Below are 27,421 nucleotides of genomic sequence, written 5' to 3'. Positions count from 1 at the left end.
ATATGTCACGTGGGCTCGGCAGGTCCGAGCCCGGCGCCCCTGGGCCCGGCAGCTCAGAGCCCGGCGCCCCTGGGCCCGGCAGATCAGAGCCCGGCGCCCCTGGGCCCGGCAGGTCCGAGCCCGGCGCCCCTGGGCCCGGCAGCTCAGAGCCCGGCGCCCCTGGGCCCGGCAGATCAGAGCCCGGCGCCCCTGGGCCCGGCAGGTCAGAGCCCGGCGCCCCTGGGCCCGGTAGGTCCGAGCTCGGCGCCCTGGGCCCGGCAGCTCAGAGCCCCAGCACCTCTGGGCCCGGCAGCTCAGAGCCCGGCGCCCCTGGGCCCGGCAGGTCAGAGCCCAGCAGGTCAGAGCCCGGCGCCCCTGGGCCCGGCAGGTCAGAGCCCGGCACCCCTGGGCCCGGCAGGTCAGAGCCCGGCGCCCCTGGGCCCGGCAGGTCAGAGCCCAGCGCCCCTGGGCCTGGCGCATCAGTGATGAAAGCAAAAAAATTGCTTGAGCACCTTTTTCATTACGAATTTAGCACGGGTCACCCCCAACTGAGCTGCCCTCGCTAGGCAGGGGGTTTGGCTGCCAGATCCTCGTGGAGAGCGAGAGGGAGAGGGTGGGGACAGGCGTTTTGCTGGGCGGCGCGGGCTCTGCCGACGAGTGACCTGCTCCTCGCCCTGGTTTAAGGGGAGAGCTGACGAGGCTCCAGAGGGTTGGTGAGGCGACCGGCAGAGCGGCCGTCACGGATCATCCGGTCGAAGCCCTGCTGCGGGGCAGAGTTTCGGTGGCAGAGACCACCCAGCCTGCAGGAGCGGCGAGGCTCCCCCCCCCGAGAGCTGTTGGGGCCCCAGGAGACCGACTGGCAGAGGTCACCGCGGCAGGGGACGGCGCGGGGGCCCTCGGGGCCGGAGCGGTGGCACACAAATAACAGCAGCCAGAGCGGGGAAGTGAACTCCCGCGAACGCACCTCTGGGTCTGCACTGCCGATGCGTGCGGGGGCCGTGGGGGGGGCAGGGAGGGGCAGGTTGCTCAGGGAACATTTGTCGGTGGGACGAGGCTTTAGCGACTTTGCTCCAGAATGCGAGATTTGTGGCTGGGAAACTTTTATACGTTTACGTTTCCTAGTCAGCCAAGATTTTTTAAAACGCATCGTTTGCCAAGGCCCTTATCTCACATTGGTGCCATTTCAAGAAGTCATAATCTGGGGAAGCTTCTGTCCTAAACATTTTTATTATTATAATTAATTTTTACGTAAGAGCATTAAAACAGCCATACGGGGGGGTCAGACCAAAGGTCTAGCCCAGTGTCCCATCTGCCAGCAGTGGCCAATGCCAGGTTCCCAGAGGGAATGAACAGAACAGGGAATCATCAAGTGATCCTTGCCCTGTCTCCCATTCCCAGATCCTGGCAAACAGAGGCTAGGGACGCCCTCCCTGCCCATCCTGGCTAATAGCCATTGATGGACCCATCCTCCATGAATTTATCTAGTTCTTTTTTGAACCCTGTTATAGTCTTGGCCTTCACAACATCCTCTGGCAAAGAGTTCCACAGGTTGACTGTCCGTTGTGTGAAAAAATACTTCCTTTTGTTTGTTTTAAACCTGCTGCCTGTTAATTCCATTGGGTGACCCCCAGTTCTTGTGTTATGGGAAGGAGTAAATAATACTTCCTTATCCACTTTCTCCACACCAGTCATGATTTTATAGACTTCTATCACATCCCCCCTTAGTCGTCTCTTTTCCAAGCTGAAAAGTCTCAGTCTTGTTAATCTCTCCTCACATGGAAGCCGTTCTATACCCCTAATCATTTTTGTTGCCCTTCTCTGAACCTTTCCCAACTCCGATAGATTGTTCTGGAGATGAAGGGACCAGGACTCCACACAGTATTCAAGATGTGGGCGTCCCATGGATTTATATAGTAAATGTGGAGGAGCTTGGTTTGCCAGACCCATCAGCAAAGCCGCTGCTGAGAAAATACGTGAAAAGGCTGCAAAAAACACCACGCCTCGGGACTGCATCGAGATGCAGAAAGCCTTTAAGCCAGGCCCTGTCAAAGCCAATTTTAGACATGCTGAACGAGGCTGTCGAGAACGCTGGAGACACAGCACACTTCATGCAAACAAACATGGCTGTCGCATCATTCTTGCTTAAATAGAAAGTGATACCACACGCTGCAAACTGGAGGCCAAAGTTAAGGGCCTTGGCGCGTGTTCACCCCGAAGCTGGACACTGGTTCCTACCCAGACCAGCAAAGGCTCTCACTATCTTCCTGCACGAAACTCAGCCGACTGGTTAGAAGAATGTGGAGCTACAGCGAAAGACTCAGCAGTTGAAAAAGCGAAGACCTCTCTCACGGCATTCAGGAAATGTGTACACATGGCTGATGAATGCACCGATGCAAACGGGCATCCAGTGGTAGGCCAGTCGATGCATTTCTAGATGTTCAGATGATAGAAGATGTTAGGATACAGATATTCAGGCCTGTCTGTAAAGACCCAGACTCTAAGAATTTAGGTGTATTCTTATCACTTGGCTAGTCCTAGAGGTATAAAAGAAATAATGAAAATCACTGTCTGCCGGAGTAAGGGCCTTCTCTCACTGTGACCGTCTGAGGCCCTGTGCTCAGGCTAAGGTCTTTGGCTAAGCAGCAGAGGCAGCCATAAGCTGGGAAGCGACCGGTCACCTCCTCACATTCCAACCTAGTCACATTGAAATAAGGTGCTATTGGGCTGTTAGGATACAACCCTGTCCTGATAACGCCCATCGCCTCCAGAGAAAGGGAAGTGCCTCGAAGATGTAAAAGGAAACTTAGTTTGATAGCATCCTGTCTGGCAAGTACTCACTTATCACTAGCTGGGATGTGAAATCCTCACTTCTGTATTGTTTTGTCATTATAGTTCCCACTTTGCTGTTGTTTGTCTGTATAATCTCTGTCTGGTTCTGTGATTGTTCCTGTCTGCTGCATAATTAATTTTGCTGGGTGTAAACTAATTAAGGTGGTGGGATACAATTACTTACATAATCATGTTACAATATGTTAGGATTGGTTAGTTACATTTCCGGAAAATGATTGGTTAAGGTACAGCTAGGCTGAACTCAAGTTTTACTATATAGTCTGCAGTCAATCAGGGAGTGTGTGTGGGGAGAGGGGAAATGGGAACAAGGAATGGGGGTGGGGAAATTGGAATCGTGTTCGGCTAAGGGGGGGGAATGGGAACAGGGACACAGGTAAGGCTCTGTGGTGTCAGAGCTGGGAAGGGGGACACTAAGGAAGGAAAGTGAAATCCCAATAAACATTGCTGGAAGTTCACCCCAATAAACATTGAATTGTTTGCACCTTTGGACTTCGGGTATTGTTGCTCTCTGTTCATGCGAGAAGGATCAGGGAAGTAAGTGGGCGAAGGAATAAGCCCCCTAACAGAAGACACATCAGTTGCATCTGTGACAACCCACATCTTAGAAGCATTAAATGCTCGTCAGTGGGCCCCCAAACAGATGGCTGCTTGTGCATTTGATGGAGCTGCAGACGTCTCTGGAAGCCATGGTGGAGCACAAGCTTTGCTCAGAGAAAAGGGTAACCCTAGTCTCTCCTATACGCACGGCAGAGGTCATCTACTCTAGCTAGCACTAATATGAGCTATACAGACTCTTCAAAAGGCAGTTAAAAAGCTATACATTTAATGTCTTTGTTATACGCTTTTTTTCAGCAGGAGTCCAAAAAGACTGAACGTCTTGGAAAACATAGACCATGCACTGGGACTGAAGTTCAAATTAGTCCAGCCTGGGAAAACCCGCTGGCTTTCTCACGAGCGATCCTTGGCTGTTGTCTTAAAATTACTGCAAATTATTGGCTTTGGAAAGTATCTACCGAGATGGGATGGATCTAAGAAGTGAGGCTGGTGGATCACTTCCACGGCTACGTTCGGAGAAGACTATCCCCATTCTCTCTCTTGTAAATCTTCTGATGCAACCCCTTGGGTCACTAAACAATGCCATCCAGGCATCTGCTACAACAGGAGTAGGTCTTTGCCCAACAGTAGAAGTTACCCTTGGGTCAATCAGAGAGAGCACCATTGCAAACGTGCTGGAAGAAGCAAAGACTTCAGTCAGGAAGTTGACCAATGAAGGCACTTATTCTGAATCCTTAAGTGAAGAGGACAAGAAGTGTTTGCTAAGCCAGCTGGAAAAGTCAAGTACACGGAGTTGATCCTTACAAACCTACCACAGCAACTTTTGGACTCTATCAACCTCTACGTAGCGTTCACAGATGCCTGTCCTATAAAACACCGACAGCTGAGTGGAGTGGGCGCAACCAGCCACGGGGCTGCCGTGTGCTCAGGACAGAGACTTTGAACACAGAGTGGAACGTCACACGACGAATGAATGAAGATTTGACTTCAGCTTCTTCTTTATCATCACTCGTGGTTTGGCCCAATTTTTGTGCTCTGTCTCCCGGGATGAAGGAAGTCGGAATTGTTCTCCCGCTACTCGCAGTCACAACAGCTACGGTTGAGCGATCTTCGGCCTCACTGAATAGCGTTTTGTGTTCTGAAAGGATTCGCTGCCCCTGCCTGATCTCGTGCAGGACTGGACGCACCGGACACACGAGAAGCCACCGAAGACGAACGCACTGCGTTCGAGAAGTTCATTAACAGAGCTGTGGAAAATTACAACAAGAACCCAAGAGGGCTGGAGCGGCCGGGCTTCACAGAAGGCCGGAAGAGCCCGTTTTCGTTTGCGTGATGATTTTAACACACGAGTTCAATTTAATCAAATGGCCAGGAGACATTTTGCACTTTTTACGATGGTGCCCGTAAGCCCCGCTTCGCCCTCACGGTCTCACCCCTCGGCCCTCACCCCCGGTGTATTCGAACACCCCCGCTAATTTCAATTCCCGGGTGAAAACACCAGTCCCGAACGGGGCCCTGCTCCATTGAGAAGCTGGGGGGGAGGATGCGGGGGGGGGGGGGGACTTGTTCCCACATGGGGTGGCTCAGAGCAACAGGGTCCTGTTCAGCCCGACCTTTCAGGCGCGTCCACACAGCAACCCCCCGCACCCCGGGGCAGCACAGCTGAGAACCTGGCCCTACACACTCAGGATCAAGCCGCCGGGCTAAAAACGCCGGGAGAGCCGTTCCCGCTCGGGCTGGGACCCAGGGGCTGCAACCTGGTGAAGGTGTCGGAGCCTGGCCTCCACCGCCACAGAGAGCAGCAGGCTGCGGGTCGGGAGTGAGGGGCAGCAGCCGAGCTGGGCTGGGGCGGGCGGGGGGGCTGTTTCTATATTTGCAGGGCTGAGTTTCCGGCCTTCTCGGCATTGCTCTGTGGTTCGGGGCAGGCAGCAGCGCCGTGCCGGGGGGGCGGGTCTGTTGGGCGCGGTTTCGAATCGGCCGCGTCATGGAAAAGTCCAGAGCGGGGCGGGGGGGGGGGCGGGGGGGGAGCGTTGTGTGCTTCTCCCAGTTGTCCTGCCCCTGTTGTGTCCTTCACGAGGGGGCTGTGATTGGAACTGGGGGAGCACGGTCGGGATGTTGCCTGTTGGGGGGCAGCGTTGCCCCCTACTGGAGGGGGGGGGAGGTTGGGGCTGGGTGTATTTCCTGCCTCATGCACCAGCCAGCGTCTCTGGGGTTGGGGCTCACTGAAGGGGGGGATCCCAGGGCTTCATGTGCCCAAACCCAGACACTGGGGGACAAACACCCCCACACCGCAGCCCCCTCCCAATCCTCCCCCCCCCAGAACCCCTCCCTCCCCCCGTCCCCTGCAGTCCCCCCGCCTGCAAACCGAGGCCCTGAAAATAGCAGAAGTCACAGCTCAGCCACATCCTGGCGCCTCCACTGGGCAGGGCGGGGGGCGGCTCGGCTCCTCTCCCCAGGGGCCACTTGTACCCATATAAGGGCATAAGCCCCGTCCCACTGCGCAGGGGCCCCTGCGGGACGTGGCCCACATCCTGGGGCTCAGGACTCCTGGGTTCTCTCCCCAGCTCGGGGAGGGGAGTGGGGTCTGGTGGGTTAGAGTGGTGGAGGGCTGGGAGCCAGGACGCCTGGGTTTCTCTCACTGCCAGGGGCCCCCCAAATCCGCCCCACCCTCCTCCACCTGCTGAAAAGCCCTTTATCTCCAGGAAGCCATCCGACCTTCAGGGCGGGAGCCACTTCCTGTCCCAAAGCCCCTGACACAACTTCCTGTCCCATGTGAGCCTCAGATCCCCGGGCCCAGCCCCAGGGTTAACCCCCCCAACTCTCCGGGCTGAGCTCACACAAGCTGCCCCCCAGCATTGAGACGCAGCCAGCTCTGGGGCAGGGGAACAGCTGCAGAGTGAAGCCCCCCCCGCCCGCCAACCCCCTGCCCTCAGCCACGGTTCAGTTCCCCCAGCTCCAGCGACCCGGCACCTCCCACCCCCAGAGACAGAAAGAGGAAGCAGGGCCTGGGGGGAGGGGAAGCCACCCACCTACACCTGTGGGGCTCCACCCCCCCCCCCCGCTGTGCCGGTGCCCCTCACTCCCGACCCGCAGCCCCCTGCTAGCCCAGCCCTGGCCCACCCCAGCTCTACCGGTGCCCCTCACTCCCGACCTGCAGCCCCCTGCTAGCCCAGCCTTGCCCCCACAGCCCTGCCGGTGCCCCTCACTCCCGACCTGCAGCCCCCTGCCAGCCCAGCCCTGCCCCCGCCCTTCCACAAAACGTTATGAATTTTCCATTCACACTTGCACCAGATGTGCCATAACCACTAAAATTAAGGTCACAGCGTTAACCGAGCCTGCGGGGGAGGGGAAGGCAGGGCCTGGCGGTAGCTTGGGGGCAGGGAGCCAGGAGGGAATAGATGGGGATGGGGGGGGGGATGGGCGCTAGAGGGTGGGGGGGGGGCTTTTCTGCTGTCCCCCACCCCAGCTCCACTGTGCTCACCCAGAGACCAGGGGCCTGAGTTAGGGCAGGGCAGGAGTTGGAGCGCGGGTGGGGGGGGACTCAGGGTACTTGGCTGTCTGTACTTGGCCCTCAATCCCCTGACCCCACTGACTGCCCCTGGGGAAAGAACCCAGGAGTCCTGGCTCCCAGCTCCACAGCTTTAACCCCCCCAGACCCCACTCCCAGCTGGGATTGCAGGGGGCTGCGGGTGAGGAGTGAGGGTCACCGGCAGAGCTGGGTGGGGGGCAGGGCTGGGCTAGCAGGGGCTGCGGGTCGGGAGTGAGGGGCACCGGCAGGGCTGGGCGGGGGGCAGGGCTGGGCTAGCAGGGGCTGCGGGTCGGGAGTGAGGGGCACCGGCAGGGCTGGGCTAGCAGGGGCTGCGGGTCGGGAGTGAGGGGCACCGGCAGGGCTGGGCTAGCAGGGGGCTGCGGGTCGGGAGTGAGGGGCACAGGCAGGGCTGGGCGGGGGCAGGGCTGGGCTGGGCTAGCAGGGGATGCAGGTCAGGAGTGAGGGGCACAGGCAGGGCTGGGCTAGCAGGGGGCTGCGGGTCGGTAGTGAGGGGCCCCGGCACAGCTCCCCAAGCCAACTCTTGCCCCTGGCCCTTTAATGGGTCTGGAGGAGCCGGAGTGGGTGGGGGCTTGTTCCCCTTTCTGGGCCGAGATCCCCTTCCTGCCACCATGTGGGGCTGGGTCCATTAACCCCACGCGGCCAGGGGTGAAGCTATGCACTGAGCTGGGTGAGGGGGCTAGAATTTCCGCTGTGAGGCCCCACTTCGAGCCACGGCCCCCCACTTCCTGTGGTTGGGCGGGGGGGGGGGAGGGCGGCCGATCACATGACTGGTGCGGGACGGGGGAGGGGTGCATAGTGGGAGGGCCTCGGGTCAACCATAAAAAGCCCTGTCACCGGCTCCTCGCTCTCTCTCCTCTGCAGGTTGCTGACCGGAGCCCCCCCGTCCTCCACCCTGAGCCCCCCAACCCCGCCACAGACACAGGTGGGTTTCTCACCCTATGGCGATGCAGGACTCCTGGGTTCTCTCCCCGGCTCGGGGAGGGAGTGGGGTCTAGTAGGTTAGAGATGGGGGGGCTGGGAGCCAAGACTCCGGGGTTCTATTCCCCACTTCGGGAGGGGAGTGCGGTCTAGAGGTTAGAACGGGGGGGGCTGGTAGCCCGGACTCCTGGGTTCTATTCCCAGCTCTGGGAGAGGAGTGGGGTCGAGTGGTTAGAGCGGGGAGGCTGGGAGCCAGAACTCCTAGGTTCTATCCACTCTGCTTCTCTGTGCCTCAGTGTCCCCAGTTCTGGAACTGGGGGGTGTTGGGAGGGGGGGTTGCTGGGCTGTCTGTTGCGTGCTGCGCCCCCCAGGAGCGGAAGTTGTCGCAAACCCGCACAGGGGTTTATGCAACAGCAAAATGGCGCCTGCTTCCCGCTTCCACCACAGCGGGGGGCGGGATCCGTCCGGGGCCCGAGTCTGGGGCGCAGGGATGCAGAGCCCCAGAGTACCTGCCTCTAGTCCCCTCTGGGGTCCCCCCCTTCTGGGGTCCCCCATCCTGCTTAGTCCCTCCACCAGCCTCTTCCACTTGGGAGTCATGCCCCAATCTCTGCAGGGGGGGGGGCAGTAAGTGGGGAGTACAGGCTCAGAGCCCCTCTCCTCCCAACCAAGCAAACAAGGATTTTGGGGTCCCCCCAGCCTCTAACATCAGGAAGCACCTCGCTTGAATCCCATACCTGTGAGCTGGATACGGGGCACAGGTAAGAAGGTCTCCTTTGCTCCAGGCTGGGAGCCCGGACTCCTGGGTTCTCTTCCAGCTCCAGGAGGGGAGCAGGGGCTAGTGGGTTAGAGCAGGGGGGCTGGGAGCCCGGACTCCTGGGTTCTCTTCCAGCTCCAGGAGGGGAGCAGGGGCTAGTGTATTAGAGCAGGGGGGCTGGGAGCCCGGACTCCTGGGTTCTCTTCCAGCTCCGGGAGGGAAGAACGGGCTAGTGTGTTAGAGCAGGGGGGCTGGGAGCCCGGACTCCTGGGTTCTCTCCCAGCTCTGGGAGGGGAGTGGGGGCTGGGGATTCCTTACTAATTATTTCTTGCCTTATTTGCCATCTCTAAAATAATTTGCTCACTGCACCGATCCTCCTGAGACAGTTTCCTCGGCTAAAATGACATTGAAGCTCTAGTCTCTAATCGGTCCATCTCCCACGCCAGCAGCCCTGCAAGGAGCCAGCGGCCGGCTGTCAAATTAGGAACCGAGCGATTACGTTTGCAATCATTAGCCATATCCTAGGAAATTACATTGCGCGTCTTCTCATTTGCTCTCTATGCTTTCCAATAATTAGCCATTTCACAGTGATTTATTTGCAGCCTAGAAAACCCTTTTTGCAGCTAGAAATTACAATTAACAATTGGTCAGAATTGTATAATTATTAGTCTCTTAATAATAACAGTGTTTAGTAATTAATCCCCATTTTCTAATGAGTAATTCAATCAAGAGCCTGTGCTCTGCGGCGTTAAATGGCGCTTAAATCGTTCCTCACCACCTAACGAGCAGCGGATCCACCTTGGAGATCATGAGGGGTCGTTTGATAATTGGCAACGAGGTGTGGCTACTTAAGCAGAATCGGGATCTTTATTTTAATATTGTAATTAGAGAATTAATACTGCAGTGATCATTGTAACCCCTTGCTCTTAAATCAGTCAAGTAATAAGTGATCATTCGTTTACAACGCTCACTGCACAAGTCATTATTTTGTTGCTAATTATACCCAATTACAGCTCTAGGAGGGGAGTGGGGTCTACCAGGGTAGAGGAGGGGGAGGGCTGGGTTCTCTCCCCGGCTCCGGGAGGGGAGTGGGGTCTAGTGGTTAGAGCAGGGGAGGCTGGGGGCCCGGACGCCTGGGTTCTGACAATCCTTCCCAGGGTCCCTGAACCGGCCCCCTCTGCTTGTGGCTCCCTGTTCATCTACCCAGCCGGGGACCGCAGGCAGCGGGAGCTGAGGGAAGGGCAGGGCAGGGCACGGGGCAGCCGGAGCCTGGCACAGGGTGGTGCCCGCCGAAGGACGCCGCTTGAGACCTGGCACCGATACGGACAGTGGACTCCTCCATAAAGTAGAAAGCACTACTAAACCGCCGTGTCCCGTGTAGTGTTTCCTACTTTATGGATGAGTGTACTGTGAGCAACGGGAGGAGAGACCGCCGCGCCGCAGGGGCTGGGGACCCAGGAGTCCGGGGGCCAGAGAGGGTGGGGGAAGGGAACCCAGGAGTCTGGGCCAGGGCTGAGGCGGGGTAGGAGCCAAGAGTCCAAGACCCCGGGGTCTGGGAGGAGAAACGGGGGGAGTGGTTCCCAGCGCCAGAGGTGGGGGTGTTGGTGGAACGGGACCCAGGAGTCCGGGTCTTGTGGCTGGGGGTGGGAAGAGGACGCGGGCACCTGGAGGACAAAGAAGATCCTGAGGGCAGGACCCAGGCATCCAGGCACTGGAGAAGAGCAAGGAGCCAAGGGAAGCCGTGGTGTCAGAATGGAGGGACCCAGGAGTCCGGGACTTGGGGGTGAAAAGCCCCCTGAGAGTCCCGGGGATTCAGGAGCAGAAGAAATGAAGGTATCAGGAACCCAAACTTGGGGAGCACCCAGAGTCTGCTCAGACCCTGGCCCGGGAAAGGGGGGGATGGTTTCAAATCTTTGCTGAGGCAAAACAGCTATAGAAGGTTGTTATCCACACAAAGCCGGGGAGGAAGGATCTAGGGACTGTACCTCAGCCAGCGTGTGGATTCAAATAAACTGCTGCATTGAAAGACAAAAACTCATAAATCTGCCTCCTCAAATTCATTTGTCTGGCGCGGAGATGCAGCCACCTCTGGGGTGGGGCAGCTGGGAAACAGCCGCATGTAACACCCCACTAGGATGGCTCACCTGGCACGAGGATGCAGCCACCTCTGGGGCGGAGCGGCTGGGGAACAGCCGCATACAACGCTGCACAGGGATGACTCACCTGCGGCTGAGATGCAGCCAGCTCTGGGGTGGGGCAGCAAGGGAACAGCCGCACAGTGACGCCGGGAACACAAAGTGGGAGGTAAAATCCATTCTGGTGCTGAGGGGGAGCGAGGGAGGCAGAACAGACGCCCCTGGTTTGGGACTGGACCCAGACTCCGGGGCTTGGGGACATTTTCAAAGGAAATGCTTCCCCTGAGCTTCACCCCGTTCCCTGCAGCACAGCGCCCCCTAGTGCCGCCTTGGGGCCCGCCCTGACTGCCAGGGGAGAGCGCCCCCTGCTGAGCCCCCGCTCCCTGCAGCAAGCTGCACAAACCATTGCAACCACCTGCCTACCACACACAGGAGAAGTAGAGCGCCGAGGGGCACCGGCAGAGCCCTGTGAGGGAAGGGACCCCACGGCTGGGCTGGCAGGGGGCTGCGGGTCGGGAGTGAGGGGCACCGACAGAGCTGGGGGGGCGGGTCAGGGCTGGGCTAGCAGGGGGCTGCGGGTCGGGAGTGAGGGGCACCAGCAGAGCTGGGGGGTCAGGGCTAGGCTGGCAGGGGGCTGCAGGTCGGGAGGGGCACCGAGAGAGCTGGGGGGGGCGGGGCTGGGCTGGCAGGGGGCTGCGGGTCAGGAGGGGTGGGCACCGGCAGAGCAGGGGGGGTCAGGGCGGGGGGGGGTCAGGGCTGGGCTGGCAGGGGCTGTGGGTCGGGAGTGAGGGTCAGGGCTGGGCTGGCAGGGGGCTGCGGGTCGGGAGTGAGGGGCACCGACAGAGCTGGGGGGGTCAGGACGGGGGGTGTCAGGGCTGGGCTGGCAGGGGCTGTGGGTCGGGAGTGAGGGGCACCGACAGAGCTGGGGGGGTCAGGGCGGGGGGGGTCAGGGCTGGGCTGGCAGGGGGCTGTGGGTCGGGAGTGAGGGGCACCGGCAGGGCGGGGGGGGTCAGGGCTGGGCTGGCAGGGGCTGTGGGTCGGGGGGGGCACCGGCAGGGCTGGGGGGGTCAGGGCTGGGCTGGCAGGGGGCTGTGGGTCGGGAGTGAGGGGCACCGGCGGGGCTGGGGGGGAGGGGGGGGGGGCAGCGGGGTTATGAAATGGGACTTTCCAGCCTGCACCAAGGCGCAGGGAAAGCAGGGGCTGGACTTGGTACGCCCGGTGCTGCCCTCCTGTGGCCGTTGCTGATATAGCAGCAGGCTCAGGAGCCCCCGGGACCCTGCCTGTCGCTCCATAAAGGGGTTCACTGGAGTGAGCCCCTCCCCCAGCCCCCTAACCATCCCCGGGCACCCCCATTATGCAGGGATCCCTCCCCCGCTTTTTCCTGCCCCCTGTGGGTCCCGGGGGGGGAGCATCTGCCTGGTTATTGTCTGGCCGCCCGGGGCAGGGGGCGAGGTTTGGGAGGACCCCCCGCCGCCCCCCGAAAGACGCAGGCACCCGAGGAAAGGGAGGGGGCGCAGGCTCTGCATTTCGTAGTTTATTTCACAGAAAAATGTCTCCTTGCTGTACAGATTAAAAAAAAAATCGAACGCTTTTAAGAAACGTGAAGAAAACTCTCTGCCCCACCCCCCGCCCCACCCCCCAATCTGCCCTTCGATTTAGGGTTTCTCAGCCGGCTCACCACCCCCCCCAAAACTGTGGGGCCCGCGGCACAGCCACTCACGCTCCAAAACCGCAGATCTGGGCTCTGCTGACGGTGCCCCCAAACTGCTGTTCTGGGGTTCAAAGAGCCCCCCCTCACATCCTTTATTGGGGGGTCCGGTGAACCCCCAACTCTGCCCCCTCCACACATCAGACGAGGTGCTCCAAATTTAACTGAAAGCACATATGCTCCCCTAAAAAGGAGTCTAATTTTGGGGGTGGCTCCTGAGAAGAGGGCAGACTGTGCCCTGGAACTCAGGATGCTCCTGCTAACATCCCCCCAAATATCGATAGCGAGAACCCCCACCGTGAGCCCGAAGAGGCGCTCCCCCACATTTTAACGGCAAGGAGAACTCAAAATCACTTCCTTGCCCCCAATCAGAGTAATTTGGGGGGGGCTGGGAAGGGGGATATGGGCCTGGAAATTTGGGGTGCTCGCAACAAGAGCGCCCCCTGAGATTCTGGAGCAGCTGCCAGTGAAAGCGGAACAATCTACCCCCTAAAATTTGGAGGGGGCTGCAAAAGAAAGGGGTGATCTAAACCCGAGATTTGGGGGGATTCACCCCCTGAAAATTGGGGGTGCTTCAAAGAGGGGCGATGCACCTCAGAAATGTAGGGGGACACATGCCATCCCATGCCATGCAGGTCTCTGCCGGAGAAGCAGGATCTCGCCAGCCCCCCGACTGAGAAACACTAAATCAAGCCGGCTTTTTCAGTTCCCCCCCCAACCCCCCCCCCCACTTTTTTTGTGTTTTCCTCTTTAACCATTTTTTGTCTAAATCAACCCAACTCCCCCCCCACCCCCCACTTGTCTCAAAACACAGAAGTTTTGTCGGGTTTTTTTTATCGGTAAAACTCACAGAAGAGAAAAAACTGAAACGCTCACATGGGAAAAAAACGAGATTCGAGTCACAACGGGGCGGGGCCCCGGCAGCCGAGGGGGCGGGACGTAGCCGCCGACCAATGAGGGAGGGGGAAGTGAAGGAAGGAACCAATGGAAACAGAGGAGGCTGCTGCCGGTGCCGCTGCTAGAGGGCGCTGCTGCTGGAGGCTGGGCGGAGCCCCGCGGGCTACGGCGACCTGAAACGAGGAGAAAGGGGGGAGGGGTTAAGGGGATACGGGGAGAGGTCTGGCCCCCTGTGGAGAAAGGGGGAAAATGCAGACCCCAATGGGTCAGCCTCACAGGCCCATCTATCCCGGTATCCCGCCACCTCCCTGTCCCTCCGGATCAGCCTCATGAGCCCATTTACCCCGATCCGCCCCCCAGATCGGCCCCACGGGCCCATGTATCCCGCCCTGTCCTGCGCCCCACACCCATCAGCCCCATGTAGCCCGGTACCCCATCCCCTCCCAGATCAGCCCCATGGGACCATCTACCTTGGTATCCTGCCCCTCCTGGCTGCCCCAGATCAGCCCCATAGGCCTATCTACCCCAGTATCCTGCCCCCTCATCAGCCCCATGGGCCCATCTACCCTGGTATCCTGCCCTCTCCCAGCCCCCCCAGATCAGACCCACAGGCCCATCTAGCCCCGTCTCAGCCCCCTCGTACCGGGACGCTCGGCGACGGGCAGCGTGGGGGGGGCTGGGCGTTTCCCGCCTGCGCTTGCGACCCGGGGAGCGGCTGTTGGTTCCTCGGCTCCTCTGGGAGGGTTTGTCACTGAGGGGGGCGCCGGGTAAGGGGAGGGTCAGTGGGGCCCCCAGATCTGACCCACAACCCTCCAAGCCTGCCCCCTCCCAGGCGCCCGATTCCCCCCTCCCCTGCTCCTCAGCCCCCCCAACCCTCACCCTTCCCTCCTAGCCCCCCTCCCGCCCACGTGCTGGTCCCTGGGGTTCCAGCAGACACCTACCTGTGCCGCTCCCGCTGGGCCGGGGGGGGCTCCGGGGGGGAGGGCCGGCGCCGCTCGGCCGGGGAGTAGCTGAGAGAGCGCGAGTCACGCAGGGAGTCGATCGGTTTCCGGGGGCTCCGGGAGCTGTGCGGGGGAAGGGGGGATGGCAGGTGAGACAGCAGCGCCCCCTGTGGGGGGTGGGACCAGCAGCACTCTGGGCAGGACAGGGCAGGGGACCCAGGGTCAGCCAGCTGTGCTCCTGCTCCCTGGGGAGAATGGGGACCCAGGCATCTGGGCTGGCATCAACCACCAACTCCCCTCAGACAGACCCAGAGGGATCCAGGGGAAAACAGGGACCCAGGTATCCAGCCTGGCAATGCCCAACCCCTAGGACAATGAGGACCCAGGCGTCCAGACCAACACCCCACACTTACCGCCTCTGCTCAGGCGAGAGCTTCTTGGGGGCCGCCTTCGGCTGTGGCTGGGGCCCCGGCTTAGGAGAGGAGGAGGAAGAGGAGGAGGAGGAAGAAGAGGACGAGGAGGAGGAGGAGGACGACGAGGAGGACGACGAGGAGGACGACGAGGAGGATGAAGACGTTGAGCTGCTGCTGGAGCTGCTGGAGCTTCGGGAACGGCGTTTCCGCTTGGCAACCTCCAGGGGGCGCCCCTCGCGGGCCAGCTCCTTCTGCGCCGGACTCAGGGGCCTGCGGACAGGGGCAGCGTGAGAAACTGGGGCAGGGGAGAGTGGGACTGGGCAGGGGGCACCATGCGCAGGGTGGTGGCTCAGCAGGGGGGCACTGGGCTGGGCCAGAAGGAATGGGGTGGGGAGCTGCAAGGGGCCGGAGATGGGAGGGCGTGCCGCCAAGGAATGGGGACAGGCCGTGGGGGACCAGGCAGAGGACAGGCCTGCCGTGCCGTGGGGGACCAGGGAGAGCGGGGACATGCCACATTGTGGGGGGGCTCTGGCCGGGGGGACACCGCAGGGGACTCACTCTTTCTTCGCTGTCTCCAGGTCGGGCCCCTTGCTCGCTGGAGAGTCGTGGCTGGACTCCGAAGAGCTGGAGCTGGAGTCGGAGGAGGAGGAAGAGGACGAGGAAGAGGACGAGGACGACGAGGAGGACGACGAGGAGGTGGACGAGCTCCTCTTCTCTTTGGACGGGGTGCGGGGGGGCACCGGCAGCGGCACCAGCAGCTTGGGGACTCCACTCCGGGCTTTGTCTGGTAGCTCCCCGGGCCCCTCCGGGGCTGGCGGCTCCGACTTGACCTTTGGCCCTTCCCTGTCTTCCTCCTTGGGGGGCAGCACCGGGAGTGGGGCGGGCAGGGGGCTGGGCACCTTGTGGGATGCAGAGGAGGAGGAGGAAGAGGAAGAGGAGGAAGATCTGACTTTCTCTGGCCCTTTGGCTGGGGGGAGGCGGCCGGCAGGTGGGGAGCCCCCAGGGGCGACAGGGCAGGAGTTCAGGGTCCAGGCGGGCGCTGGACCCCCATTCCTCACCGCTCCCAGAGACCCCTCTGGCCGTGGGGAGTGGATCTTGGGGGCAGGGGAATGGGCTTTCCTGACTTTGGGGGAGGCCTCGTCCGGCGCCGGCGGGGAGCAGGACGGACTGCGCCGGATGGGCACCACCACCACGGGCGACGTCTTCTCAGCTCTGCCTGGTGCTGTCTTGTCAGCTGCTCCCACTTTGGGGTATTTCTCCAGCACCGGCGGTGAGCGGGACCTCCTCCCGGCTCGTTTCGGTGATCCCGAGCCTGAGCGGGTCCTGGCTGGTGACGCCTTCGAGCGGCCACGGTAGGAAGAGGCTGGAGTGCGGGAGACGTCCAGTTTCGGCGGGGAGCGGGAGCGGGGCTGCCGGGAGCCGCGGCGCCGGGGGGAAGACCCCGCTCGGGCTCGGCGGGGCGGCGTGCGGGATCTGCCGCGGCGGGGCGAGGACGGCGAGCGCTCCCGGCGGCGGGAGAATCGCGAGGTGGATCTCGAGCGGCTCCTGCCGGGCGACGAGATGGATCGGTCCCTCCGCAGGGAGCTTCTGGATTTGCCTCGTCTGGAGATGGACCGGGAGCGGGTTCTCCTGGGCGACGACCCAGATCTTCCTCGCCGCAGGGAAGATCTCCACTTCCCCCTTCTGGAGGGGGAGCTGGACCGACCACGCCTCGTCGGGCCCTTGGGTCTCTCTGGAGACGACCCAGAGCGGCTGCTTCTGGGAGACGCCCCCAGCTTCTCTCGAGGTCTCGGGGATGAGCCGGACCTGCCACGCCTTGGAGGAGATCTGGATTTTTCTCGAAGTCTTAGGGACGAGCCTGATATACTGTACCTTGCAGGCGATCTGGATTTCTCTCTAGATCTCAGAAATGAGCCAGAACTGCCATACCTTGCAGGAGATAGGGATTTCTCTCGAGGCCTGGGAGATGAGCCCGACCTGCTGCGTCTTGGGGGCGATCGGGACTTCTCTCGCGGCCTCGGGGGCGATCGGGACTTCTCTCGCGGCCTCGGGGGCGATCGGGACTTCTCTCGCGGCCTCGGGGGCGATCGGGACTTCTCTCGCGGCCTCGGGGGCGATCGGGACTTCTCTCGCGGCCTCGGGGGCGATCGGGACTTCTCTCGCGGCCTCGGGGGCGATCGGGACTTCTCTCGCGGCCTCGGGGGCGATCGGGACTTCTCTCGCGGCCTCGGGGGCGATCGGGACTTCTCTCGCGGCCTCGGGGGCGATCGGGACTTCTCTCGCGGCCTCGGGGGCGATCGGGACTTCTCTCGCGGCCTCGGGGGCGATCGGGACTTCTCTCGCGGCCTCGGGGGCGATCGGGACTTCTCTCGCGGCCTCGGGGGCGAGCCAGATCTGCTGCGTCTCAGAGGTGATGAGGATATTTCTGCCCGTTCTGGAGAAGACTCTGAGCTGCTTGGAGGTGTTCTGGATTTCTCTCTGATGCCAGGGGACGACCCCAATCTGCTCCTTCTTGGGGACATTCCATATTTGTCTTTTGTCTCAGGAGACATCGGCTTGACCTGACCTGCTAAAATCCTCACTAACTCTGTAGCTTCTGGAGAAACCACGGGCCTGCTGTGTTTTGAAACTGCCCCAAGCTTGCTTCCTGACCCTGGAGAGGATCCGGATCGGCTGCGTCTTGGGGGCGAACTGGATTTCCCTTTCAGTGTCAACAATGATCCAGATCCGCTCAGTGAGGGAGGTGATCTGGATTTTGCTTGCTCTGCAGAGACCCCTCTCATGGGCGGAGATGGGGACTTCTTTTTCACTTCTGGAGAGGATCCGGATCGGCTTTGCCATGGCTGAGGAGATCTGGATTTTTCCTTCACCACTGGAGAAGCACCAGGCTTAACACATCTTGGAGGTGATCTGGATTTCTTTTTTGGCTCTGGAGAAGATCCTGATTGGCTATGCCTTGGGAGTGGTGAGCTAGATTTATCATTTAGTTCTGGAGAGGATCCAGACCTGCCTCTCGCAGGCGGCGATCTGGATTTCTTCATCGGTTCTGGAGAGGATCCAGACTGGCTACATCTTGGAAGCAAGCTAGATTTCTCTTCCACCACTGGAGAAGACACGGCACCACTGTGTCTTGGAGAGGTCTTAGACACCTTCTTCAATTCTGGAGAGGATCCAGATCTGCTTCTCCCTGGAGAAGATCTGGATTTCCCTTCCACTGCTGGTGAAGATCCAAGCCCACTTTGCCTTTGAGGAGAACTGGATTTCTTCTTCAACCCAGGAGAGGAAACAGACCTGCCTCTCGCAGGAGGTGATATAGATTTCTCTCTCTGTTCTGGTGAGGATCCAGATCTGCTTCGTCTCAGGGGTGATCTTGGTTTCTCTCGCACAGCTGGAGATGATCCAGATCTGCTTCGTCTCGGGGGCGATCTAGATTTCTCTTGTACTGCTGGAGATGATCCAGATCTGCTTCGTCTCGGGGGCGATCTAGATTTATCTCGTACTGCTGGAGATGATCCAGATCTGCTGCGTCTCGGGGGTGATCTAGATTTCTCTCGCACGGCTGGAGATGATCCAGATCTGCTGCGTCTTGGGGGCGATCTAGATTTCTCTCGCACGGCTGGAGATGATCCAGATCTGCTGCGTCTCTGGGGCGATTTTGATTTCTCTCGCACGGCTGGAAATGATCCAGATCTGCTGCGTCTCTGGGGCGATCTAGATTTCTCTCTCAATGCTGGAGATGATCCAGATCTGCTGCGTCTCGGGGGCGATCTAGATTTCTCTCGCACGGCTGGAGAAGACCCAGATCGGCCTCTCACAGGTGGTGATCTGGATTTCTTCTTCACCACTGAAGAGGACCCAGATCTGCCTCGTCTTGGGGGTGATCTAGATTTCTTCTTCAACACTGGTGAGGACCTAGACCTGCTTCGTCTCAGCGGTGATCTAGATTTCTTCTTCAACACTGGCGAAGACCTAGACCTGCTTCGTCTCGGTGGTGATCTGGATTTCTTTCTCGCCAATGGAGAAGATCCAGATCTCCTTCGTCTGGGGGATGACCTGGATTTCTTCTTCACTTCTGGAGACGATCCAGACCGGCTTCTTCTAGGTGGTGTTCTGGATTTCTTTTTGAGTGCCGGAGACAATCCAGACCTCCTCCTCCTCCTCCTGGACGGCGTTCTGGATTTCTTTTTCAGCGCTGGAGACGACCCTGACCTGCTCCTCCGAGGGGAAGATCTGGATTTCTTTTTTGGCCGAGATGATGAGCCAGAGCGGCTCCTCCGAGGTGATGATCTGGATTTCTTCCGTAGGCGAGGGGACGATGTGGAGCGGCTGCGTCTTGACACTTTCCTGGATTTCTGCTTTACTTCTGGCGACGAGTCTGACCGGCTCCTCCGCAGAAGCAGCCTGGATTTCTTCCTTCGCTCAACTGATGACCCAGAGCGGCTCCTCCTGGCTGAAATCAGCGATTTCTCCCGCCTGGGAGAGGACCCTGACCTGCCTCGCCGGGGCGGGGTTCTAGACCGGGACCTGCCTCGCCGGGGCGGGGTTCTAGACCGGGACCTGCCTCGCCGGGGCGGGGTTCTAGACCGGGACCTGCCTCGCCGGGGCGGGGTTCTAGACCGGGACCTGCCTCGCCGGGGCGGGGTTCTAGACCGGGACCTGCCTCGCCGGGGCGGGGTTCTAGACCGGGACCTGCCTCGCCGGGGCGGGGTTCTAGACCGACCCCGCCTCGCCGTGTTCCTGCTCCTAGACCAGCCAGGCCTCTGGGGTGTCCTGGAGCGGGACCATCCTCGTCTCTGAGGGCTGCGAGATCTCCCCCTCCTCTGGGGCGTACGGGATTTGCCCCACCTGGGTGGAGTGCGGGAACGGGAACGGCCCCATCTCTGGGGGCTCCGGGACCTGCCTCTCCACTGGGGGCTCCGGGATCGGGACCGGCCCCGTCTCGGTGGCGTGCGTGAACGGGCCCCCCGGCGGGGCGGGGTGCGGGAACGCCCTCCCCGGCGGGGCGGGGTGCGGGAGCGCTCCCTGCGGGAAGGGGGCGTCCGCGAGCGTGACTTGGCGTCTCTCTTTGAGAGGGAGCGGGTTTTGGCGCTCTTCGCGGGGGTGCCAGATCGCTCACGCCGGGACGAGGGCTTGGGGGCAGCCTTAGCAGGCTGGGAGGGCTCCGGGGAAGAACTGGAGCGGTCCCGGCGCTGGGAGCCCCTCGATTTCTCCTGCCTGCTTGGGGCCGGCTTATCCCGCTCGGGAGAAGAGGAGGAGGAGTCTTCGTCGCTCTCAGAGCCTGAGCGGGATGGCTGGGGGGAGGGGGCCTTCCGGGTCGTGGCCGGTGCCGAGGGGACAGCCACTAGCGACGGGCTCTTGGGGCGATCAGCCACTGGCTTTTTCGGAGGCGGGGAGGAGGAACGGGGGGACTTGGTCTCTTTGGAGGGTGGGCGCTTGTGGCCGGACGAGGCCCTCTCCCGGGCCGGCTCGGGGGACGGGGAGCGGCGTTGCGGGCGTGGCTCACGCGCCGGGGTCAGGGTGGGGGTGGATTTGCGCTCTGGCTGCCGGGGGTGATCCTTGTCCTTCTGCTTCCCCTCGGAGACGGGCGACAGGGAGGAGGAACGCTGGCGGGGGGAGCGCCGAGAAGACTGCTTCTGTGGGAGGGGGAGAGAGAGCTGCTACTGCATGGACTTCAACCCACACCCCCAGCCTCACTGCTCTCACCCATTAGCCCCCATTCCCCTCCCAGAGCCGGGATAGAACCCAGGAGTCCTGGCTCCCATCCCTGCCCTGCTCTGACCCACCAGACCCCCCCTTCCCTCCCGGAGCTGGGGAGAGAACTCAGGAGTCCTGGCTCCCAGTCCCCACCACTCACCTCTCGCTTATCTCGACCCTCCCGGGGGCTGCCACTCTGTGCACGCCGGCTGACCTCGGGGGATGCTGAGTGATCTCTCTTGGGGGCATCCTTTGGGGCACCCTCGGGGTCAGCTCTCCTCCGCGGCGGCGCGGCGGGGCTCACGCTGGGCCGGGAAGCCCGTTTCTGAGTGGTGACACTCCGGGACCTGGGGAGGTTGGGGCAAAAGAGAAGGATCAGAGATCACTGAGAGCAGCAACACCCCCTGGGTGTTAGGAAGCCCTTCGAGGCAGGATCCCGCGCCCCTGACACCCCACCCCCACCCCACCGGCGGGGCGCCTACCTGCTCCGCGAGCTCTCCGAGGAGGAGGAAGAGTCTGGAGAGGACGAGCGACCTCTTCGGCCCTTCTGGGATGCCGACTCGCTGGTGGATCTGAGAGCATGCGGTCGGTTAGGGGGAATAATACCTGCCCTTGGGAGGTGGGCAGCGTGAGCAGCACAGGCTGGGGCGAGGAAATCAGAGGAATCCTGGCCGGTGGAGGGGGTAGGGCAGCCGGGGGGGGAGCCAAATCAGGGAGTGTGGGGAGCGCAGGCGGGGGAGGGGGGGGTGATTAGTGGGGAGGAATCCTGGCAGCAGGGGGTGGGCGACGTGGGGGGCGAGAATCAGGGAGCATGGGGAGCGCAGGCCGAAGGGTCTGGCCGCAGCATTGGGGGGCACAGGCCAGGGAGGTGCAGGAGGGGGCTGACAGCGGTGCAGGGGCACACAAGCGGGGGTTCAGGAGGGGACTAGCTGTGGCATTCGGGGGGGGGGGGGCACACACTGGACTCTTACCTCTTCCTCTTCTTCTCCTTGGCTTTGTGTTTGCTCTTGGGACTGGGAGACCTGATGTGAGTAACAGGGACCATTGGGAAACGGGAGAGCCCCCCACGCCCAGTGCCCCGCCCCCAACAGCACCCCCTGCTGGGAGAGGCCGGGGCTAGAATACCCCGGAGTTCCCCCCACAGCTAGCGCCCCACCCCACAGAGCCCTCTGCTGGGAGAGGCCAGGCCTGGAGTCACCAGGAGCTCCCCCCAACAGCCACCGCCCCGCTCCACCCCACAGCACCCCCTGCTGGGAAAGGCCAGGGCTGGAGTCACCAGGAGCTACCCCCACAGCGCCCCCTGCTGGGACAGGGCGGGGCTGCCCATTTCACTAAGAAAAACCAGCGCAGTCCCTCACCTGTGTTTCCTCTTCTTCGAGTCTGACTCAGACCTGGACAGAGAACATGGAATGTGAGGTCAGCAAAACCATGGCACCCCACTGCATCCCAATTGCCCCGCAACTAACAGACCCTGGGGCCCATAGACTCCCCACCCCCAGAGCCAGCCAGTCACCCGCCTTGGGGCTGGATTGGAGCCAGCGCCCCCTACAGGGGAAAGGCCACATGTCCCATTCCCTGCCCCCGCCCCCGAGCCAGCCCATCCCTTACCTATGTTTCTTTTTCTTAGAACTCTTTTTCCTCTCCCTTCGAGAAGGGGATCTGCTCTCTGACCTGCAGGGGAATGCAACTGGAGTCAAACGCAGTTGGAGGGCATCAGAGACTTCCAAGAGACCTGGCTCCCAGCCCCCCCACTCTACCCACTGCACCCAACTCCCCTCCCAGAGCTGGGGAGAGAACCCAGGAGTCCTGGCTCCCAGCACCCATCGCTCTAACCACTAGACCTCACTCCCCTCCCAGAGCTGGGGAGAGAACCGAGGTGTCCTGGTACTCACCTGCCTCTGTCTTTCTTCTTTTTCTTTTTTTTCTGCTTGGGGGATGGAGAGCGGGAGCTGCTGGACTCACGGACCAGGCTGGGGACAGACAGAGCAGGCGTGAAGGGGTTAATCGCCCCTGGTCCAGCCCCTCCCTCACCACGAGCTGAACCCCTGGTATGGAGGCAACAGACCTCGAGCTTGTGTCCTATTGTTTGCGTTCCCGCCGCTAGAGCGCAGGGCTGCAACTCAGGCCAGACAGGGAGGGGTATTGAGCATCCACCCCAGCACCGCACACAGCCTGCCCCCCGCCAGCACAGGGCCCCCACAACCCCGAAGGCCCCAGCAGGGGGCACCCCAGCCAGTACCCGTACTGCTTCTGCTGCTCCTGCTGCTGCTTGGCAGCCGCCGCCTCCTTCGCCCTGCGGCTGGGGTCGAACGAGCTCCCGTCGACGTAATTCTCGCTGATGCCAAAAGCCGCCCTCAGCCGCTCGTTCTTCTTCTCATTGGCCTCGGCCAGCTGGTGGGTCTCTGTGACCCTGGGGAGGGGAGAGGAGGCGGTAAGGGGCGCAACAGACCGCAAGACTGGGGGAGCCCAGAGCTGGGCTAGCAGGGGGCTGCGCGTCGGGAGTGAGGGGCACCAGCAGAGCTGGGGGGAGCCCAGAGCTGGGCTAGCAGGGGGCTGCGGGTCGGGAGTGAGGGGCACCAGCAGGGCTGGGCGGGGGCAGGTCTGGGCTAGCGGGGCTCTGAGTCGGGAGTGAGGGGCACCGGCAGAGCTGGGCTAACAGGGGGGGCTGCGAGTCGGGAGTGAGGGGCACCGGCAGAGCTGGGGGGAGCCCAGAGCTGGGCTAGCAGGGGGCTGCGGGTCGGGAATGAGGGGCATCGGCACAGCCGAGGGGGGCAGGGATGGGGCACCCGCTGACACACCTCAGGCCCGAGACGCAGGAAGGGAAGGTGGAGCCCGTCTCTAGTGCCCAGCCAGTGAAGCTCGCAATGCCGGGGGGAGGCACGCTGGAGGATGCGCCCCACTGCTGGTGGCCCTCTTGGGTACTTACGCTGGTTTCTGCTCAGGCTGCTGCTCCCCCTCCTTGCCCAAAGCCACGTCCTTCTCCACGAGCATGAGCCGGAAGGTCGCCACCTTCTCCTGGATCTCGCCCTCAGCATAACTGGGGAGAGGAGCCAGGAGAGTCAGGGGGCGCCGGGCGAGACGGGGTGTCCCCGGACTCTGGCCGAGGACACCTGAGCGAGGCTGGGCCAGTGCCCGGCTTTTCCATCCTCCGGCAGCTCCCAAAGCAAGTCGGGGGCAACGTGGACCCCCCCCCCCCTCCACCCCACGGTCTCGGTGCCTCCCAGGCCCTTATTACGGTGCCCGCCAAGGAAGGCGACAGACAGGCAGCGGTGGCAGCATCAGCTACGGGCCCACCAGCCCGGGGGCAGAGAGCCGGGGCAATGTCCCCTCTCCACAGGAGGGCTTGAACTGGGGTCTCCTGCCCCGAGAGCTCCTCCAGCCACCGGGCCACAGCTTGAGAAGACAGGGACCCACGGCACATGCCCCCTCCCCCATGCACCCCTGCACTGCGTCAAGGGGCCCGTTGGAGCACGAGACGGGCCCTCTCCATGGCAGGGTACAGCCTACTTTGGGGCACCCTAGCTACATTCATCGGCATAGCACAATGCACCCCCCCCAACACACACAACCCCCGTGTCCCATCCCCACCCCCCGATGTGTGCCCCCCAACAACCTCCACCTCCCATCGCCACCCCCTGATGTGTACCCCCCCAAACGCCCCACGTCCCATCGCCACCCCCCGATGTGTGCCCCCCAACAACCTCCACCTCCCATCGCCACCCCCTGATGTGTACCCCCCCAAACGCCCCACGTCCCATCGCCACCCCCCGATGTGTGCCCCCCAACAACCTCCACCTCCCATCGCCACCCCCTGATGTGTACCCCCCCAAACGCCCCACGTCCCATCGCCACCCCCGATGTGTGCCCCCCAACAACCTCCACCTCCCATCGCCACCCCCTGATGTGTACCCCCCGAAACGCCCCATGTCCCATCCCCATCCCCCGATGTGTGCCCCCCAACAACCTCCACCTCCCATCGCCACCCCGATGTGTACCCCCCCAAACGCCCCACGTCCCATCGCCACCCCCCGATGTGTGCCCCCCAACAACCTCCACCTCCCATCGCCACCCCCTGATGTGTACCCCCCCAAACGCCCCATGTCCCATCCCCATCCCCCGATGTGTGCCCCCCAACAACCTCCACCTCCCATCGCCACCCCCTGATGTGTACCCCCCCCAAACGCCCCACGTCCCATCCCCACCCCCCGATGTGCCCCCCAACAACCTCCACCTCCCATCGCCACCCCCCTGATGTGTACCCCCCCAAACGCCCCATGTCCCATCCCCTGATGTGTGCCCCCCAACAACCTCCACCTCCCATCGCCACCCCCTGATGTGTACCCCCCCCAAACGCCCCACGTCCCATCCCCACCCCCCGATGTGTGCCCCCCAACAACCTCCACCTCCCATCGCCACCCCCTGATGTGTACCCCCCCAAACGCCCCACGTCCTATCCCCACCCCCCATGTGTGCCCCCATGCTCCCTGTGTACCCTCCCAATGCGTCCCCCCCATGTCCCACCCCCAGTGTGCCCCCAACTACCCCCACCTCCGCTGTGCCCCTTGCATCCCACCTCCATCCTCAATGTGCCCCCCCCACGTGTGACACAGTGTAGCACCCCCACACGTACCCCTGTTCCTCCATGAGCTCGGCCAGCTCCAGGCATTTCAGCTCCACCTTCCGCTTGCGCTCATGGTCCAGGATCTCCTGGTTGGGCTTCTTAACCAGAGACGACTCCAGCTTCCTGAGCTCCTCCTCCGACTTGTAGTCGGTTCGCTCCTTCTTGTGCCGCACGGCCGAGAGGTTGCGCTGGACGTAGCCGTTGGTGCCGCTGCCCCGGGGAGTGGGGAGCCCTATCCCATTGTACATGGCGCCGCCAGGCTAGCACCGCCCGGGCCTGCAAGACCTGCGGAGACACACACGGCCTCAGACCCCGGAGTTCGGGCTGCCAGCGGCCCCAGCACGCCACGCTAACCACTAGACCCCACTCCCCTCCCAGAGAACCCAGGTGTCCTGATTCCTAGTTCCTGGTCCCCTAGCAAGGGTGCCCTTCCCCTCCGCCCCGAACAAACCAAACACAAAACCCACCCCCAACAAACGTCTTTTTAGGATGACAACACACAGCTAGATCCAAATTAGCATGTAAACGAGGGCAGACCTCCGGGGAGCCTGAGGAGGGGGTTTGATGTTGGGGAGACTGCAGGGAGGGGGCACAGACAAGAAGATGGGGGGCATGCAGGGGGAAGGGATGGCCTAAATGACGCTCTGTGGCAGGAGGAGGATGGGGGGGGCAGAGAGGGAGAAGGGGTTATGGAGCAGAGATAAGGGGGAAAACGCAACAATTACAGGGGAAAAATGTGTACTTTGAGGGTCACCCCCAGGTGGGGGGCTGTGGCTCCTGCACTGCCCCCACCCCCACCTCTGCTCCCGACCCATCCTCTCCTGTCCTCACCACACCCTCCCCTGCCCCCCTGCTCCCTCCCCTTCCCCCCACCCACTCCTCCCTTCCCCCTGCTCCCTCCCCTTCCCCCCACCCACTCCTCCCTTCCCCATCTACCCTGCCCCCACCCCAGCCCCTCCTCTGCCCCCTGTCCTCCCCTTGCCCCTCCCCACCCCTTCCCCATACCCATCCCCCCTGCCCCCCACCCACTCCTCTGCCCCCCGTCCTGCCCCTACCCCACCACATCCCCCCACCCCTTCCCCAGCCCCCCGCCCCCACCGACTCCTCTGCTCCCTCCGCCCAACCCCCCCAGACCCTCCCCACCAACCCCCTCCCCATCCCCACCCCCCTGCCCCCCACCCCAGCCCCTCCTCTATCCCCGTCCTGCCCCTGCCCCTCCCCACCCCCCAGCCCCTCCTCTGCCCCCTCCCCCCACCCCAGCCCCTCCCCACCGACCCCCTCCTCTGCCCCCTCCCCAGCCCCCTCCTCTGCTGCCCCCTCGCCCCAGGCCCCTCCCCGCGGCCCCGGGCCCCCCGCGCCGCGTCTGCGCCACTCACGGAGCCAGGCCGCCCGCTCGCTCCGCGCCGCCGCCTCGGCCTGAGCCTGACTCCGAGCCAGCAGCTGCCCCCGCCCCCGCTAGCGCCGCCCGCCGCGCGGCACCACGGGAAATGGAGTCCGCCGGGCCGCGCCGCGCCGCGCGGGGCAGCGGGCGCGCCGGGCGCGCGGCACTACAGCTCCCGGCGGGCCCCGCGCGCGCGGGGCCTGCCGCCGCCATTTTGTGCGCTGTGCCGTTGGGCCGCGGGGCACGCCGGGAGCTGTAGTCCGGCTGGGCCGGGGAGGCTCCGTCCGGCAATGGCGGGGCGCCGGTCCGGCGCGACTACAGCTCCCATGAGGCCCCGCGGCAGGCGCACAGCCCACTGGGATGCCCACGACCCAGCTCAGGGCAAAGGGCGGCCGGGGCCGCCGGGACTCCGGTTCCCATGAGGCGCCGCGGCAGCCGCGCAGCCCGCTGGGTAACCACCAGCCTGCTGGGGAAGGCCGCTCCCGGCATGCCCCGCGCCGAACACCGCCATTTTCTCCGCGGGGCCGCGGGGCAGGCCGGGAGCCGTAGTCCGGCCCCGGCGGGACTACCGCGCCCATGAGGCCCCGCGGCGGGGCGCAAGGCCTTCTGGGACATGCCCTGGCCGGGGGCGGGCCCGTGAGACCGCTTCCCGACGCCATTTTGATCGCTGAGGGGATTATTGTAGGGTCTCCCCCGCCAGGCCGCTCTCTGGCCCCAGGGCCCCGTGGGGTCGCGGGCTCTCCCCCGCCAGGCCGCTCTCTGGCCCCAGGGCCCTGTGGGGTCGCGGGCTCTCCCCCCCCAGGCCGCTCTCTGGCCCCAGGGCCCCGTCGGGGTCGCGGGCTCTCCCCCCCCAGGCCGCTCTCTGGCCCCAGGGCCCCGTCGGGGTCGCGGGCTCTCCCCCGCCAGGCCGCCCTCTGGCCCCAGGGCCCCGTCGGGGTCGCGGGCTCTCCCCCGCCAGGCCGCTCTCTGGCCCCAGGGCCCCGTCGGGGTCGCGGGCTCTCCCCCCCCAGGCCGCTCTCTGGCCC

General features: G+C 62.8%; 1 protein-coding gene across 3 annotated transcripts; it reads right to left on the bottom strand.

Moving 5' to 3' along the window:
* Window positions 1–12,262: 12,262 nt before the first annotated feature.
* SRRM2 (serine/arginine repetitive matrix 2) lies at window positions 12,263–26,495 on the bottom strand. 3 transcript variants are annotated; one of them, XM_048855516.2, is made up of 15 exons: window positions 26,392–26,495; window positions 25,025–25,300; window positions 23,321–23,431; window positions 22,640–22,804; window positions 22,287–22,364; window positions 22,003–22,065; window positions 21,753–21,785; window positions 21,366–21,416; window positions 20,877–20,966; window positions 20,555–20,741; window positions 15,259–20,333; window positions 14,701–14,970; window positions 14,288–14,410; window positions 13,990–14,097; window positions 12,263–13,519 (listed from the first exon to the last, which is right to left on the bottom strand). In XM_048855516.2, the coding sequence occupies exons 2-15, from the start codon at window positions 25,261–25,263 to the stop codon at window positions 13,510–13,512; spliced, it is 6,603 nt and encodes a 2,200-aa protein (XP_048711473.2). In that variant the 5' UTR covers window positions 25,264–25,300; window positions 26,392–26,495; the 3' UTR covers window positions 12,263–13,509. The 3 variants fall into 3 exon arrangements, with proteins under 3 accessions (XP_048711473.2, XP_048711471.2, XP_048711474.2); XM_048855514.2 differs by having other exon boundaries at window positions 22,634–22,804; window positions 26,392–26,494; XM_048855517.2 differs by lacking the exon at window positions 13,990–14,097 and having other exon boundaries at window positions 22,634–22,804; window positions 26,392–26,494.
* Window positions 26,496–27,421: the final 926 nt, after the last annotated feature.

Source organism: Caretta caretta, chromosome 6 (assembly GCF_965140235.1).
Source record: "Caretta caretta isolate rCarCar2 chromosome 6, rCarCar1.hap1, whole genome shotgun sequence".
NCBI lineage: Eukaryota > Metazoa > Chordata > Testudines > Cheloniidae > Caretta > Caretta caretta.
Note: the sequence above shows the minus strand (reverse complement) of the source record. Positions and strands in the feature narration are given on the sequence as shown.